Source organism: Alnus glutinosa, chromosome 3 (genome assembly GCF_958979055.1).
Source record: "Alnus glutinosa chromosome 3, dhAlnGlut1.1, whole genome shotgun sequence".
In the NCBI taxonomy this organism is placed as follows: domain Eukaryota; kingdom Viridiplantae; phylum Streptophyta; class Magnoliopsida; order Fagales; family Betulaceae; genus Alnus; species Alnus glutinosa.
The window spans coordinates 24407155-24420531 of NC_084888.1; the positions used below are offsets into that span (position 1 = coordinate 24407155).

At 36.6% G+C, this 13377-nt stretch overlaps 1 protein-coding gene across 7 annotated transcripts in view; it reads right to left on the reverse strand.

Moving 5' to 3' along the window:
* LOC133864518 (regulator of telomere elongation helicase 1 homolog) overlaps positions 1-10949 on the reverse strand; it is a 29980-nt gene extending 19031 nt beyond the window's left edge. For all 7 annotated transcript variants that reach the window (XM_062300876.1, XM_062300875.1, XM_062300874.1 and 4 more), the window contains exons 1-14: positions 10834-10949; positions 10638-10722; positions 10242-10434; positions 8043-8299; positions 7600-7748; positions 6491-6572; positions 6123-6270; positions 5742-5898; positions 5131-5414; positions 4957-5002; positions 4496-4637; positions 4262-4416; positions 205-296; positions 24-122 (exon numbers count right to left, since the gene is read on the reverse strand). In XM_062300876.1, coding sequence (XP_062156860.1) covers positions 24-122; positions 205-296; positions 4262-4416; positions 4496-4637; positions 4957-5002; positions 5131-5414; positions 5742-5898; positions 6123-6270; positions 6491-6572; positions 7600-7748; positions 8043-8299; positions 10242-10343 — 1713 coding nt within the window. In that variant the 5' untranslated portion in view covers positions 10344-10434; positions 10638-10722; positions 10834-10949. The remainder of the gene's footprint in view (positions 1-23; positions 123-204; positions 297-4261; positions 4417-4495; positions 4638-4956; positions 5003-5130; positions 5415-5741; positions 5899-6122; positions 6271-6490; positions 6573-7599; positions 7749-8042; positions 8300-10241; positions 10435-10637; positions 10723-10833) is intronic.
* Between the last annotated feature and the right edge of the window lie 2428 nt (positions 10950-13377).

The window sequence follows — 13377 nt, forward strand, 5'->3', positions numbered from 1 at the left end:
GATATATAGTTCATGTTAGGTACCTCAATTGATGTAGCAAACAGTGAAGATTGTCTAGGTTCTAACACAGGTTTCTTATGTTTGCAGATTCTTTCCCATATAGTTGTTGAATTTGCATGGCCCTACAAAAAAATTGAACATACTTTGTCATGAGATAGAAGCAAACAGTTTCACCCCTTCACTAATTGCGTTTAAAACCCCTACCATATTCTTCCAGCACCCGATGCATTGGTCCAAAATGTAGTAAGATGGAAAAAACACAAGCAGTCCATCAGGTACAATTCGAGCAAAGTTGACTGGAACACAAAAGTTCAAGAATTAAAACTTTTACTAAAAAGACTAACAACAATTATCAGGCCACTAATTTGGACACCCTTCATATTCTGACAAAGGAAGGTACTTCAGTTTAAAATTCAGTACAACGCCTCGAATTTACAATAGTGTTTATGGTGCAGGACAGAAGTTGTAACAGGCTCCAATACTAAATATGATGCATGATTTTAAGAAACTCGGCAGTAGATTAAATATCTTGATGGTTTCTTTGATGGGAGCTGATGTTAAAGCATTTTAGGAATAGTTTGTTGGAAAAGGTTGACTCATGAAGGAATTTGTGGGCTGTTGGTACTTGAAACAGAGATTAAAAAAATGAATAAGAAAAAACATAAACCCTAGACAATCACACCTAGGTTTCCCGAGTAATAACACCTAGGAGAGGGAAGGCAATCACACCCACAAAGTCTTTTTTTATTTTTTATAAGTAATCACACCCTCAAAGTTTTGAAGAAGCTGTGGAATGTTATTCAATCAAACTGTGAATTTTGACAGATTATTTTTTTTTTTTTTATGACAAGAAACATCTCTAAGGCAGGGCCACTTCATGAACCCACCCCTGTCAGGTACACCTCGAACCCGTGTAAAGCGCCCCTACACATGTTTTGACATATTATATAAACGACTTTCTTTAGGCTAATGCCAATCAATCATTTCCCTAGGAAGACTGACCTAAAAGACAAGTAAAAGTAATTAAAAGAAGTTATACACCAAGTATGAAACTATGAAAACAAAATAGAAAAAGACTACAAAATTTAAAAGAAATTATAAAATTCAATTAAAACTGAACCAGCAACTTTCTAATGAAAAGAAACATACAAGTAAGACTTATTAGTAACTAAAACAGCCTCAAAGGTTGCCAATTAGGCCACAGAATTCAATCTTGTTTTTCCTCAAGCTCTTTCTTGTCTGCATCAACCTTCCTTCTAGATTGAAAGTTTTTGGACCAGTTACACTTTTAGGGAAGAAAATTATGTCACCCTCCAGAAAATAAGAACATGAAATTTGACATGTAATTCTTTGCATGTTCTATTCTTTTTTCCCCAAAGCCCCAACTGCTTCACATCCTTTTTTTACCTATGTCTCTCACTATGCTCAATCTAGCAAGCCAGAAGATTCACCTAGCTCATGTATCCAACTGTCCACTACCTTCCTCTTCATGTCATAGCAAGCACCAAGTACTAAAACCCCACTACACTACCAATAAATTATTTATACAACAACTAGAAGTGATCAACATTCCAATAGCTATTTAACATACACGCCACAAGATGCGTTTGTTGAATGTAAAATCCCACATCTTAGTCAATGACTACGAATTCTAAGATTGCCCTTTGTTGCAAAAACAAGATTGAACTGTAAACCGAGAAATGCTATTTTGTAATGGATTTTCTAGTTTCTAGGTATAGATGGAAATGAATATGAAATTGGAATGGATAAGGATGATTGAATGTGAAAGATGGATGATGAATAAGGGAAGGGCAATTCGAGAAGCCCAAGAACTCCAATGGCTGATTTGAGAATAGCCAATCTCCAAGACACATTTTACTGAGTAATCCTTTTGATACCTAATACAATCATCCCCTGAGTCTCATATAGACTCAGCTAACTATGGGCCTAACTACTAATATTCAGCACAACTAACTATTCAATTATATTCCTTACATTACCCACTCCTTCAAAGCACCCTGTTCACAAGGTGCGGGTTAAAAAGAAAATACCCATTCGTCGTTTTTGCTAATTCTAATCAGCCCTTCAAATTTGTAGCCCCTTCCATTTACAAATAAATGCACCCCCAACAAAACACAACTCGATACAAGTAAAACTCACTATTAAAATTCTCGACTGCCTTCTAGTTGTGCTCCATTTGATCCACATTTCAAGCTTCCTGCTGACACCTTTGTCACTTCCTTCTTTCTCGTGGTAGTACACCATCCTGTTAACTTTCATAGTAACTCATTTATTACCACTTCAATGTTACACAAAGTGGCCCCACGCATAAGACATAGTGTATGCTTCCAGCCTTCCACGCATAAGACACACGGATAAGAGAAAAATTCTGCCACCATATTTGTCACATGCGCCAACAATTAACACAGTCCCCCACCATCTGACTTTTACTCCTTTCCATGAAAATCACACTGCTCAAGGCTGACTTATGTCTGGTCTAACGTCTACCCTTTACTCTTAAACAAAGTGACCTCCACAACTCCCCATAATCCTCACCCTCTGTGTTTGACAGTCATACCTTCCATCTGACCTTGCATTTGAATCCAAGCATTTTGTCACTCCATTTCCCATGAACACACAAGTCTGTAAGCAATGTCTCTTTCACAAACAACCTTGCTTTGCTTTTCTTTCCCATTTCTTCTTCCTTCTAGTGCTTTTCTTATTCTTCTTTCCGTAATTTTCCAACGCCATCGGTGTCTCAAGCCAACCAAATATTTCAGAAGATGAAACTTCAGATTCCTGTTTACCCTCAAGGAATTCCTTCTGAGAACACTCCCTCTATTAAATCCACCATCGGTCATCCTCCAAAATGCCAGTACCATTATGCTTGCCTTCTTGCTCTTGCTCATCACGATCACCTCCTGAGCCTTGTTCTCTGCATTCTCGGAAGCCAGTTGTAGCATCTCGAGTACATGGAGCTCTAGATGCTACAACTGGATCAAAACACCATCTGCCGCACCACTGAAATAAGACACCATCCTCCAAATTTCTTTTGAGCTTTATATCAAACACATGCTCTGCATAACAAAAATGCTCCTCCCTGTCTGAAAAAAATTTCCCGAAATCTTGCTCCAACAAATCTTCATTCTTGATATCTTGATTTTGCTGGTCACACTTCTCCGTCCCATTCGTGATTCTTTCTGTGGTCTCGACCTTCTCACGAACTAGATGTACTTTCTGGAATTTTATGGGTCTATCTCCCGGGACAGGTCTAGAAACTTATCATTGTGGGCGTCGTTCAGATTGAGATCGCCGAAGCTTTCCGACATTAGATCGTCAACAACCCCTAATGGCTTAAGTATGTTCTTGATATGCTTGTCTTCTTCAAATGGAATCTAATTTTTTTGTTCTTGAATTTCTTCTTCAATGGATTCCACTTTAGTACCAGAAGCCACATCTGCGTTCTTGATTTGGTCATTTCTTGCTTCTTGAATTTCCTCACCAGAAACTTCTTCTAACTTTTCAATTGCTTCCCCTTTTTGTTCCACTTATTCTTGTTCTTCTTCAGTTACGCCAACAATTTCATGATGGTGCCCAAATCTAATTTGTATTTCTCTCACAAAACTATTCCAATCAGTAAAAATTGTAAAGACTCCCCTTATTTTCATTTCTTCCAACCAAGTTAGAGCCTTACCTTCCATATGATATGAAGCTACCATAAATCTGTGATAATCGGGAGTATCATAATAGTTGAAAAATTGGTGTATCTTGGACATCCAAGCCGAAAGATTCTGACCATCAAATTTGGGAAGCAGTTGTTGCCTCTGATCTACATCTTGATAGTACCACACCATTGTAGGATCAACTGCTTTGATACCAATTGTAATGAATTTTCTAGTTTCTAGGATATAGATGGAAATGGATATGAAATTGGAATGGATAATGATGATTGAATGTGAAAGATTGATGATGAATAAGGGCAATTGGAGAAGCCCAAGAACTCCAACAGCTGATTTGAGAACAGCTAATCTCCAAGACACATTTTACTGAATAATCCTTTTGATACCTAATACAATCCTTCCCCGAGTCTTATATAGACTCAGCTAACTATGGGCCTAACTACTAATATTCAGCCCAACTAACTATTCAATTATATTCCTTACATATTTTGACAGCAAGAGAGGATTCAAAGAATCAATCATAACAACAAAAATATTTTCAGCTTATCAAAATCAGCATTAGCAGTGGTTATGTTTCATACCAATAGCATTTCCAAGCTCTTGCTTATATTCTATAGAATCACGGCTCCGGTAAGAGGAATTGAAAGAGTAACCAGAAGGACCAGTTGGTACAACTCCAGCCCATATCTGACTTGGGTTGATAACATGAGGATTTTCCAACCGAACAGGAAATTCTCTGCGTAACCAGTATAACAATCTCTATTTAGAAACTGTGAGAGTTACGACATGACCTAATTGGTAAAACGGTCACTTACAACTTCAGTTCCAGTGCAAATGAATCCATGGGAGATAATGTGCCAGATGTCAATATAACTGAGCCTACACCCAACCTGGGGAATGCTTCCAGGGCAATTCCAGGGTTGAAACACCACCAGCTGAGTGTCCTTGATGCCTTACCTGCAGAATCAAAATATAAAAGATATGTAAATTACACTATGATAGGCTGGTTTATGTTCTTCTTTTTTTCCCTGAGCACGGCATACGTCCAATCACCACTATGCTGGTCTTTGGGAATGAACATTTTCACCTACTCATCTGTAAATTTTAAATGACACCTGGGAATATTAAATTTAATACTTTGACAATGAAAAAATAAGATATTATGGATCAAAAAGCCAAAAATGAAAAGATCAGGTCATGATGTAAAAAGATTTAATATACAAGAAATAAAAACAAGATCTATCCCCAAACATCAGCAAATATGTCTCCAGATTACCTTTTAAGCCATCTGCAGCAGTGGCTTCAACTTCCTGCACATGAACCTAAAATGAACAAAAAAAGTTTCAATTCAGATACCTAGTTAACACAATAAAGATAAGATATAGAAACAACACCCACTTCAAAGTAACAAGCCAAACGAGCTCTTACTGTTGTCCTACAATTCACTTACACGATAGAAGTTTGCATGAGCATTGCCCTTATCTCTGAAAATTATATTAAGAATGTCACTAATGCTTTCCAGCCTGCAAACAGTGCGAGTCGCCTTGTGCTGGTTATCTTCCTCAAGAAGCACAGCAGCATCATCAATTATATTAATGAGCTTAGAGGCAGTTTCGTCAGTGATATTTAGATCAGAAAGTAGTTCATATATGTAAGGCCCAGGCCTAGTAAATCCCAGTTCCTTGGTCTGGATAGGCACTTCTGCAATCCGTTTCTCAAGCTTCAAAAGAAGAGCTGCAAGATATGTATTATTAGCACATAAGAAACATGACTATGTAAAGTACAATAAAGATGAACACCAGAGATTCCAGCAAAATGACAGGAACAAGTTTATAATGCAAGCCTAGCTTAAACTACATAAAACAATGAAACCCTCATAAGCATGGGGTTGACTATATCACCAGAAAAACAACTAGATGATTATTAGAGAAAAACAACTATCGGCCAAGTTGTCTCAATAATATTACCGGAATAGTGACAATATGCACTATGATACTACTAACCAAAAAGAAATGTTGATGAACTTTGATTACTTGATGAATATCTACAAATCAAGCTTACCTCTAAGGATAGCAAAACTATCTGGATTCCGTGATTTGTCATTTGCTTCTTCCCTCCTTGCTGTAGAAAGGTCAATACAATTTTTTGCTTCAGAAATGCAAGCATTTAGAAGCCAAGAAGGCAAGTCGAAAGAGGCTGCATCTGCACATAAGCTTTCCTGCATTATATTTAGATTACTTTTAGGAAGCTAATCTCATCTAATACATGCTATAAGTTGCGAACTCTGCATGAATATCAACAAAATTTTTGTTTTCAACAACCAATAAGAATTAAGAGTGCATGGACAGAAGAGAGAACGTTCAAAAACCATCATATATAGTTTCAGAGTTCAACAGAGAACTAGAATTTCCTTTGTCACAAATTTCAATCAGTTCCTCTTACCAAATTGTGAGCTTCATCAAATATGAGTATGCTGTTGTTCCAATCAAAGCTTAAAAATTTTCTATATCCCCGGTCAATAACATAGTTATAAGGTGCAAATAATATATCGGCAGTCTTGTGGAGCTCTCTTGATACATAATAAGGACACCTACAAGAAAGAAGTAGCAACTAAATAGGGGGCCAAAATCCATATAATTGACATTATTTTATAAGAAAGTTATACACACACCCAGTGAATCTTGAACCCACAACTAAGTTCTTATAACCAACTATGATAATTTGCTCAATAAAAAAGAATAAGGTGTTAAGGAAGCAAACTGTGTATTAACATTTTAGTGGACAGAACAAACACTACTAAAAGAACCTACGGTCCAAATCTTCTTCCGACATTGACCAAATCCTCGATGTCAATAGGCTCATCTCCAAGATGAGGATTTTTCTTCATGTAGTCTACAATAGAAGCATAGAGGATGGAAGTTAGATTTGTTTGAAATACTTATTGCATCAAAACATCAAAAAGAAAGATACGAAACAAATAGAGATTAGTTGAACAAATGTTCAACAAGACACTTATTAGTTGGACAAAAACATCAGTAAAAAGCCTATTATAGGATACCTTACAAGATAATGTGGTGGGTTTTAAAAAACAAATGAGTTCCATCCAAGTATACTGATGTCATCAAGAATACAAATAATGGAGTGGTAATTAGTTTCAAAACTAGAGGAAGAATCACAAGCAAATTTTCAATTAGGTAACATCGAGGATCAAAATTAAGTATTGATCTCAGTATATTGTTTACCAATGAACTTACTAGATCTTCTCAAGATGAGGCCTTGTGGTGCTTGTTATATGTAAATACAACATATTTTTTACATTTTACAAACAAAATTCCTAGATCTTCTCAAGATGAAACATCTTGTTAGTCAACAAAACCCGATTGGGACTTTACTCTAAATATGAACTATGGAGATATACTATGCAACATAAGGATGTAAGCTAACCCAAACTTTATTGACCATATTTCCAATTTTATCTGTAGTGGTTCCTGTGGGGGAGTTTAAGCACCATTTAGTAGGAAGAGGGCCCTGCTTCTAAAATTATGGGTTACTTGACAAGTTGAACTTTGGGGATAAGGATCATTATGATAGTGATAAATGCCTTTCAACCTTCTTAAAAGGCATTTATCGCTATCATAATGATCTAGTGGAAACAAGAATATGGAATCACTAACATAATTATTCCAAAGGCAAGTATGTACACAAATAATGTTTGCTTGTAGACCATCTAGAATTCAAATCCAAATTATCATAGTTCATTATCTTGATCCTTGATCTGGTTTCACTCTTCTATCCCCCCATATGATATGACATGGTTATATCTCATTGTTGAGGTAATAGACCTTGCTGTTAAATTCCCTTACTCTAGTCTTTATGGACACATGTGAACAAAGATATGCTCAGAGTTAAACAGAATTACCTGCAACACGAGAATGGTGAACACAATTACGCTTTCCACGCTTTCTGCACAGCAAATGGCAGGCATTTGTTTGTGCTTTTCCACGAAGTAAACTAACTTCATCATGAATGCACAATTGCTCTCGAGATCCTAATACCACCATTTTCGGCCTGCATATATCATTAGCCAGTAAACTCAAGTCATAATGAATACACCATTGCTCTTGATATCCTAATACTACCATTTTGGGCCTCCGTAAATCAGATATTAGCAAGTTCAGGTTACACACATTGAAAGTCACCTAAACCAATAATAACACAAGCTCTAACCATGAAAGGATGATTTATTAATCATCAACATGTGTCACAGAACGCAACCAATAGGTCTAGAGGAAAAACATTTGTGATCTTTCCAAAACCAAAACCTTAACTACAAAAGAGGTCAACTGGTAAATCAACACTGACCTGTAACAGGTTCTCTTTAATTCTTGAATTACTTGCCGGATCTGGCTGTGAGTGCGCGAAGTATAAATTATGGTGGGAAGATTAGGACGCACAGACTGTGACAGTTTAACATCTGATTCACTCCCTTCATTCTGACTGCTCCTTACACTCATACCAGTCGAGAAAGCTCCCAAACTCTTCCTCCAAGCCAGCGTCGCACAGAGAAGACACAATGTTTTCCCAGTTCCAGTAGGGCTCTCCAACAGTGCGTTGCATCTCTGCCACATCATAATTGTGTCCAAGAACATTGGGTGTTCAGCAGATACAAGCAATGTTAACATCAACAATGACAAGAAATGATGACAATGTTGTATTATTAGTCTTGACAAAATTAATAGATATTGAGTATATGTTGTGAATGAAACTATGCAGCTCATGGAGTTATAAAACACCAGACATTTCCAGCCTTCAAAGATCAAACCAATCGAACCCAGACAGCTTCAGACTATATTTTATACTTTTAATATCGGTTTTTAATAATTGACAGTAAGCAAAATGCTCATAGGGTAATAGAAGATATACATCAAGATGGATTCGTTACTTACATGACCAAAGATATCATTAAACATTTCAAACAGAATTTTACTTCGATGGCTTTTCTTTTTTTTTTTATAAGTAAGAAGAGTTTTATCATTAAGCATAAGGCGCCCCTAAGTACACTGGGAGTATACACAGGAACAACCAAAAGCCAGCCCAAGAAACAAAACCCAAACAAACCCTACAACCCGAAAAACCCAAAACCACAAAACCCACAGAAAGAACACAACCCTTTGTCATGTGAGCCTTTCATTTCCGACGCCTGGAGGAAGCACTCACATTGCAATAGTTGACGGAGCTTTTCAAATTCAAAAGCTCCCTCTTCCCTATCAAAAGGATTTATGTTTTCATTATGCTTTAAGACATGACCTTGAAAGCACTAAACCCCACTTTGAAATAAGAGAAATGTTTGATTTCATTCTCTTGCACACCTCTTATCCATCTCTGTACAAGAGATGTGCAAATCCACCATTGAATATGTTGAACCTACATGTGGGTCTCACAAATTTAACGGTGAATTTGTAAAAAAGATGTATAAGAGAATGATACCAAACACATCTCTTGAAATAATATACCGTGAGTAAACCATTGGGTTAAATAAACCCAGTTGCTCGATGACAAGTAGATTCAGGAATTTCCCAAGTATAAGAAATCTAAATGCAAAGGCCTAATATCGGGTCTATCTCCTTCTGGGGGTGAATCGTCTTGCAGTTTGAAGACTGACTTTGCTTGGGAGAAGGCTATTGCTTTTTGGGAGAGGTTGTCCATGGAGTGGATGGTGGATGAGGGGCACGGCAAGAAGTTCAAGGCTATCATGGAAGAGATGATTAAGCGCCAGAAGACCAAAGGCAAGAGAGAGCTCCTGAATCTGCAAAGCTCCGTCAATTAGGGGGCCGTTAAAGCTTCTTCTAGGTGTAGGAAAGATGTAAGGCTGTACGCCTTGGTGGTTTTTGTTGGTTGTTTCTCGGGTCCTTGGGTTTATTTCTTTGTATTCTTGTTTGGGTTTTTGAGGGTGCTATGTTTGGGTTTTTGTGGGTTGTTTTTCGTTGTAGCTTTGGTTCTTGTTGGGTTTTCTCGGGTTAGCTTTGGTTTCTCCTATGCATGTAAGGGCGCCTTACGCTTTTTATTTTCAATAATATTTTGCTTACTTATCAAAAATAAAAATAAAAAATTCTATATCAAATGCACTAAATAGAGCAATATTGTTCTATCAATGAACCAAGCAACACCAATGACATTTAGCTCAAATAGTAGCTCCTCCCTTTGTAGCAAGGTGGAGGGTGATGTCGGGGATTCATGTCCCACCGGTGCGTGTGTAACTTACCAATCAAGAAAAAATACACCAAGCAACCATATCCTAAACAATTAATACCAATTTAGTCCAAATATATGCTTTCAAGCCTCTTAATCACAACCACATTATATAAAAATACCAACTTTTATATCAGAAAGCACAAAGCTAGTCTTCCCCAGCTTAAATCAATAAAAATAAATAAATAAATAAATCAATTTCTTCTTCCAAAAACAATCCTGCATTTAGAAAAGCCTTCCAAATTGCTATTACAAAACATAGACTGTAAACAGGAATTTCGGTTCAAAACAATCACGTTTTGGAAGGCTTACTTCTTGGAGAGATTGAATGACTTTTTCCATGTAAACGAGCTGGCAATCGTAGGCCTCGAATGGGAAGTCGACATTGATGCCCCTGATGTTGTAAGCCGGCATTTCTTAACTTTCTGTTCGACTCCGAGAAAATCAAGAATTTGGGGTAACTAAAGGCTTGAAATGAACAGCTCTAAATCCTCATTTCCCGTCACTGCTCGTCCAACCCAGAAAACCCAAAACAAATGTAAAATCAAAACCACGCTAGAACTCATAGATCGGCCACATAAATCATCCAGTTGCTAAACATCACATAAACCACGCTAGAACCCAAAAATAATCCTTGAATCAGCTCCTAAACAAAACTAATTGCAATAATTTAATCAAACATTAATCGGGAAAAAGAGAATAACTCACGTTTACGCCCGATAGCCCAGACGTTGAGGTCTTATGCTTCAACTACCCATCATCCAATCTTCCAAAGCACCAAACACCAAGATTCCTGCATCAAAACAGAGAAGAGAGACCATAGAGCGTGAGAAATCAGTAACGAGCGAGCGAGCGAGCGAGAGAGAGAGAGAGAGAGAGAGAGAGAGAGAGAGAGAGAGAAGACCTTCAGAGACAGAGAGAAGATGGGGAATGAAAATGAGCTCAACACTTCAGATGAATCAAATAGAGACAGAGAGACGCAGAGAGGAGAAAAAGAAGCGGGACAGAAGATGAGGGAAACTGCACGGGCGGCGCCAGGTTTTAAACTTGGGGGGGGGGGGGGGGGGGGGCCAAATTGAGAAAAAAAAACTTTGGGGGCCAAAACTAAGAAAATAAAAAAGAAATAAGGGGTAAAATTTTAAATTTTAAAATTTTTTTTTTTTTTAGATTTTTTTTTTTTTTTTGGGAAAACCCTTTGGCTTGGGGCATGGGGGAAAAGGGAAAGGTGGAGGGAAAGGAAAAGAGGTGAAAATGCAACGCCCATTTTCGCCCCTGTAGCGTTGGTCATGCAACGCTACAAGTAGCGTTCCCCTATTTACGAAATTAAGGAAAATGTATTTTAGAGTGGGAATACATAATCCAATAGAGTATCTTTTTAACACTTTTATTATTTATTCTAACTTGAAGTTACAAATACATAAGTCATTGGGTGAAGTTGCAAATACATACGTCATTGGGAGTAGGGGTGAAATAACCGCCCATAACCGCTAACCGTATAACCGCAAAAACCGTTAAAACTACCATAAAACTGCTAACCGCTAATCGCCTTTATTATTATTATTATTATTATTATTATTATTATTATTATTATTATTATATTTAAATTTTTATATGTAAAACACCAAAACTGTGTCGTTTTAGTGTATATGGTTTTAAAACTAAACCTAATTCAGTTATTCATCCTATTGTAAACAAAATCTCTCTCTCACTCCCAGTGCGCCGCACACCTCCCCCTCTCTCTCGACTCTCACTCTCTCAGTCTCTCTATGTCGCCGAGATCGTGTCGCCGAGATCGGGTCGCCTTCACCAGGTCACTGCGATCGTATTGCTTCTTAGATCTAAATATTTGTACCTTGATTTGTTATTCTAGGTCTTAGATCTCAATCTTTGTGGTTGATGATGTGAATTTACTAGTTGTTTTTGTATGATCGGCGATCGGCATAGGCGGTAGGACACCAACAGAAAAAGGCTGGAAAAAAAAATGAAAAATAAAACCGGTTGCCAGTTGGCAGAGGCGGTTGGCGATTTCCGCTAAGCCAACCGCCTATGCGGTTACGGTTAGCGGTTTTGGCCAATAACCGCTAACCGTAACCGCATTTTCACCCCTAATTGAAAGTTTTCTTAGTACTAAAGCTTCAAAGAACAGAAAAAAGTTATTTTTAAAGGAAAAATTACCTTGACGTGAGGCTGTATCCAAACGACTAAGGTTAGAAGTACTCTTATGTCAATTCAGTGCCTCTTTAAAAATATGATTGCTTTTAAAATTAGGATTAAATATTTTATTGATGCTTGAGTTTTAAGTGTTTTTAAATTTAGTACTTCAATTTTATTTTGTATTATAAGTGGTACTTGAATTAGGAGTAAAAATTCATTTGATACCTTTATTAAATTTTTCGTCCAAATTTTAACAGCTCACCACGTGTCAACCATTAAAGTTTGACATGTGGCAGTATATAAAAAATAAAAAATAAAAATCTTTAAAAAATAATTTTTTTTTTTTAAAAAAAAAAAGAAAAAGAAGAAGAAGAAGAAGAGGGGTGGCTAAGCCAACCCCATTTTGGCCAAAGCCACCCCCTTGCTCAGTTTGAAGGTTTGCCCATGGGGGGTGGTTCCAAAATGGGGGTGAGCGACCACCCCATGGTGGCTTTCTTTCTCTTTTTTCTTTTTTCTTTTTTCTTTTTTTTTTCTCTTTTTTTTTTTTGTTACAAATTTTATATATATATATAGTGCCACATGTCAACCTCAGCAGTTGACACGTGATGAGTAGTTAAAATTTGGACGAAAAATCTAACAGAGGTACCAAATAAGTTTTTACCCATAATTCAGGTACCACCTATGATACAAAACAAAACTAGGGTACTAAATTTAAAAACACTTAAAACTCAGGTACCAATGGAGTATTTAACCCTTAAAATTATCAATGGACTTATGATTATCATTATTAAATTTTGATTAAATTATAATTTTAAAAGTCACCTTATTTTTTAAGGGACATAAAAATAACACATAATAGACTTCTAAAATTACTCATATTAAAAGCGATATTTCGAACTAATGATATGGTTGTGCAAACCTGTTGATAACTCATTAGAAAATAAAACATAATCAACAAAAAATAAACTAATACATGTCAATGTTAAATATTAACCAAAAAAAAAATTGCATTATTATTCCCTATAGTTGACCTAAATTACAAATCACTCCATGTCATATCAAAATTAATTCAAAGATCTATGTGGTTAACCTAATTTATAAATCGCTCCATAGAGTTAAATTTCATTAAAAAATTTGACAGGTTACGTTAGGCACCACGTCAACACCAATAATATGGCGAAATGTGTCAAACTTAAAAAAATATAAATAAATAAAACTTAAAATATTATTTCTAAAAAAAAAATTGGAAAAGGAAAATGGGTGGTGGCTGGTTGGGCAACCACCTCCGACGACC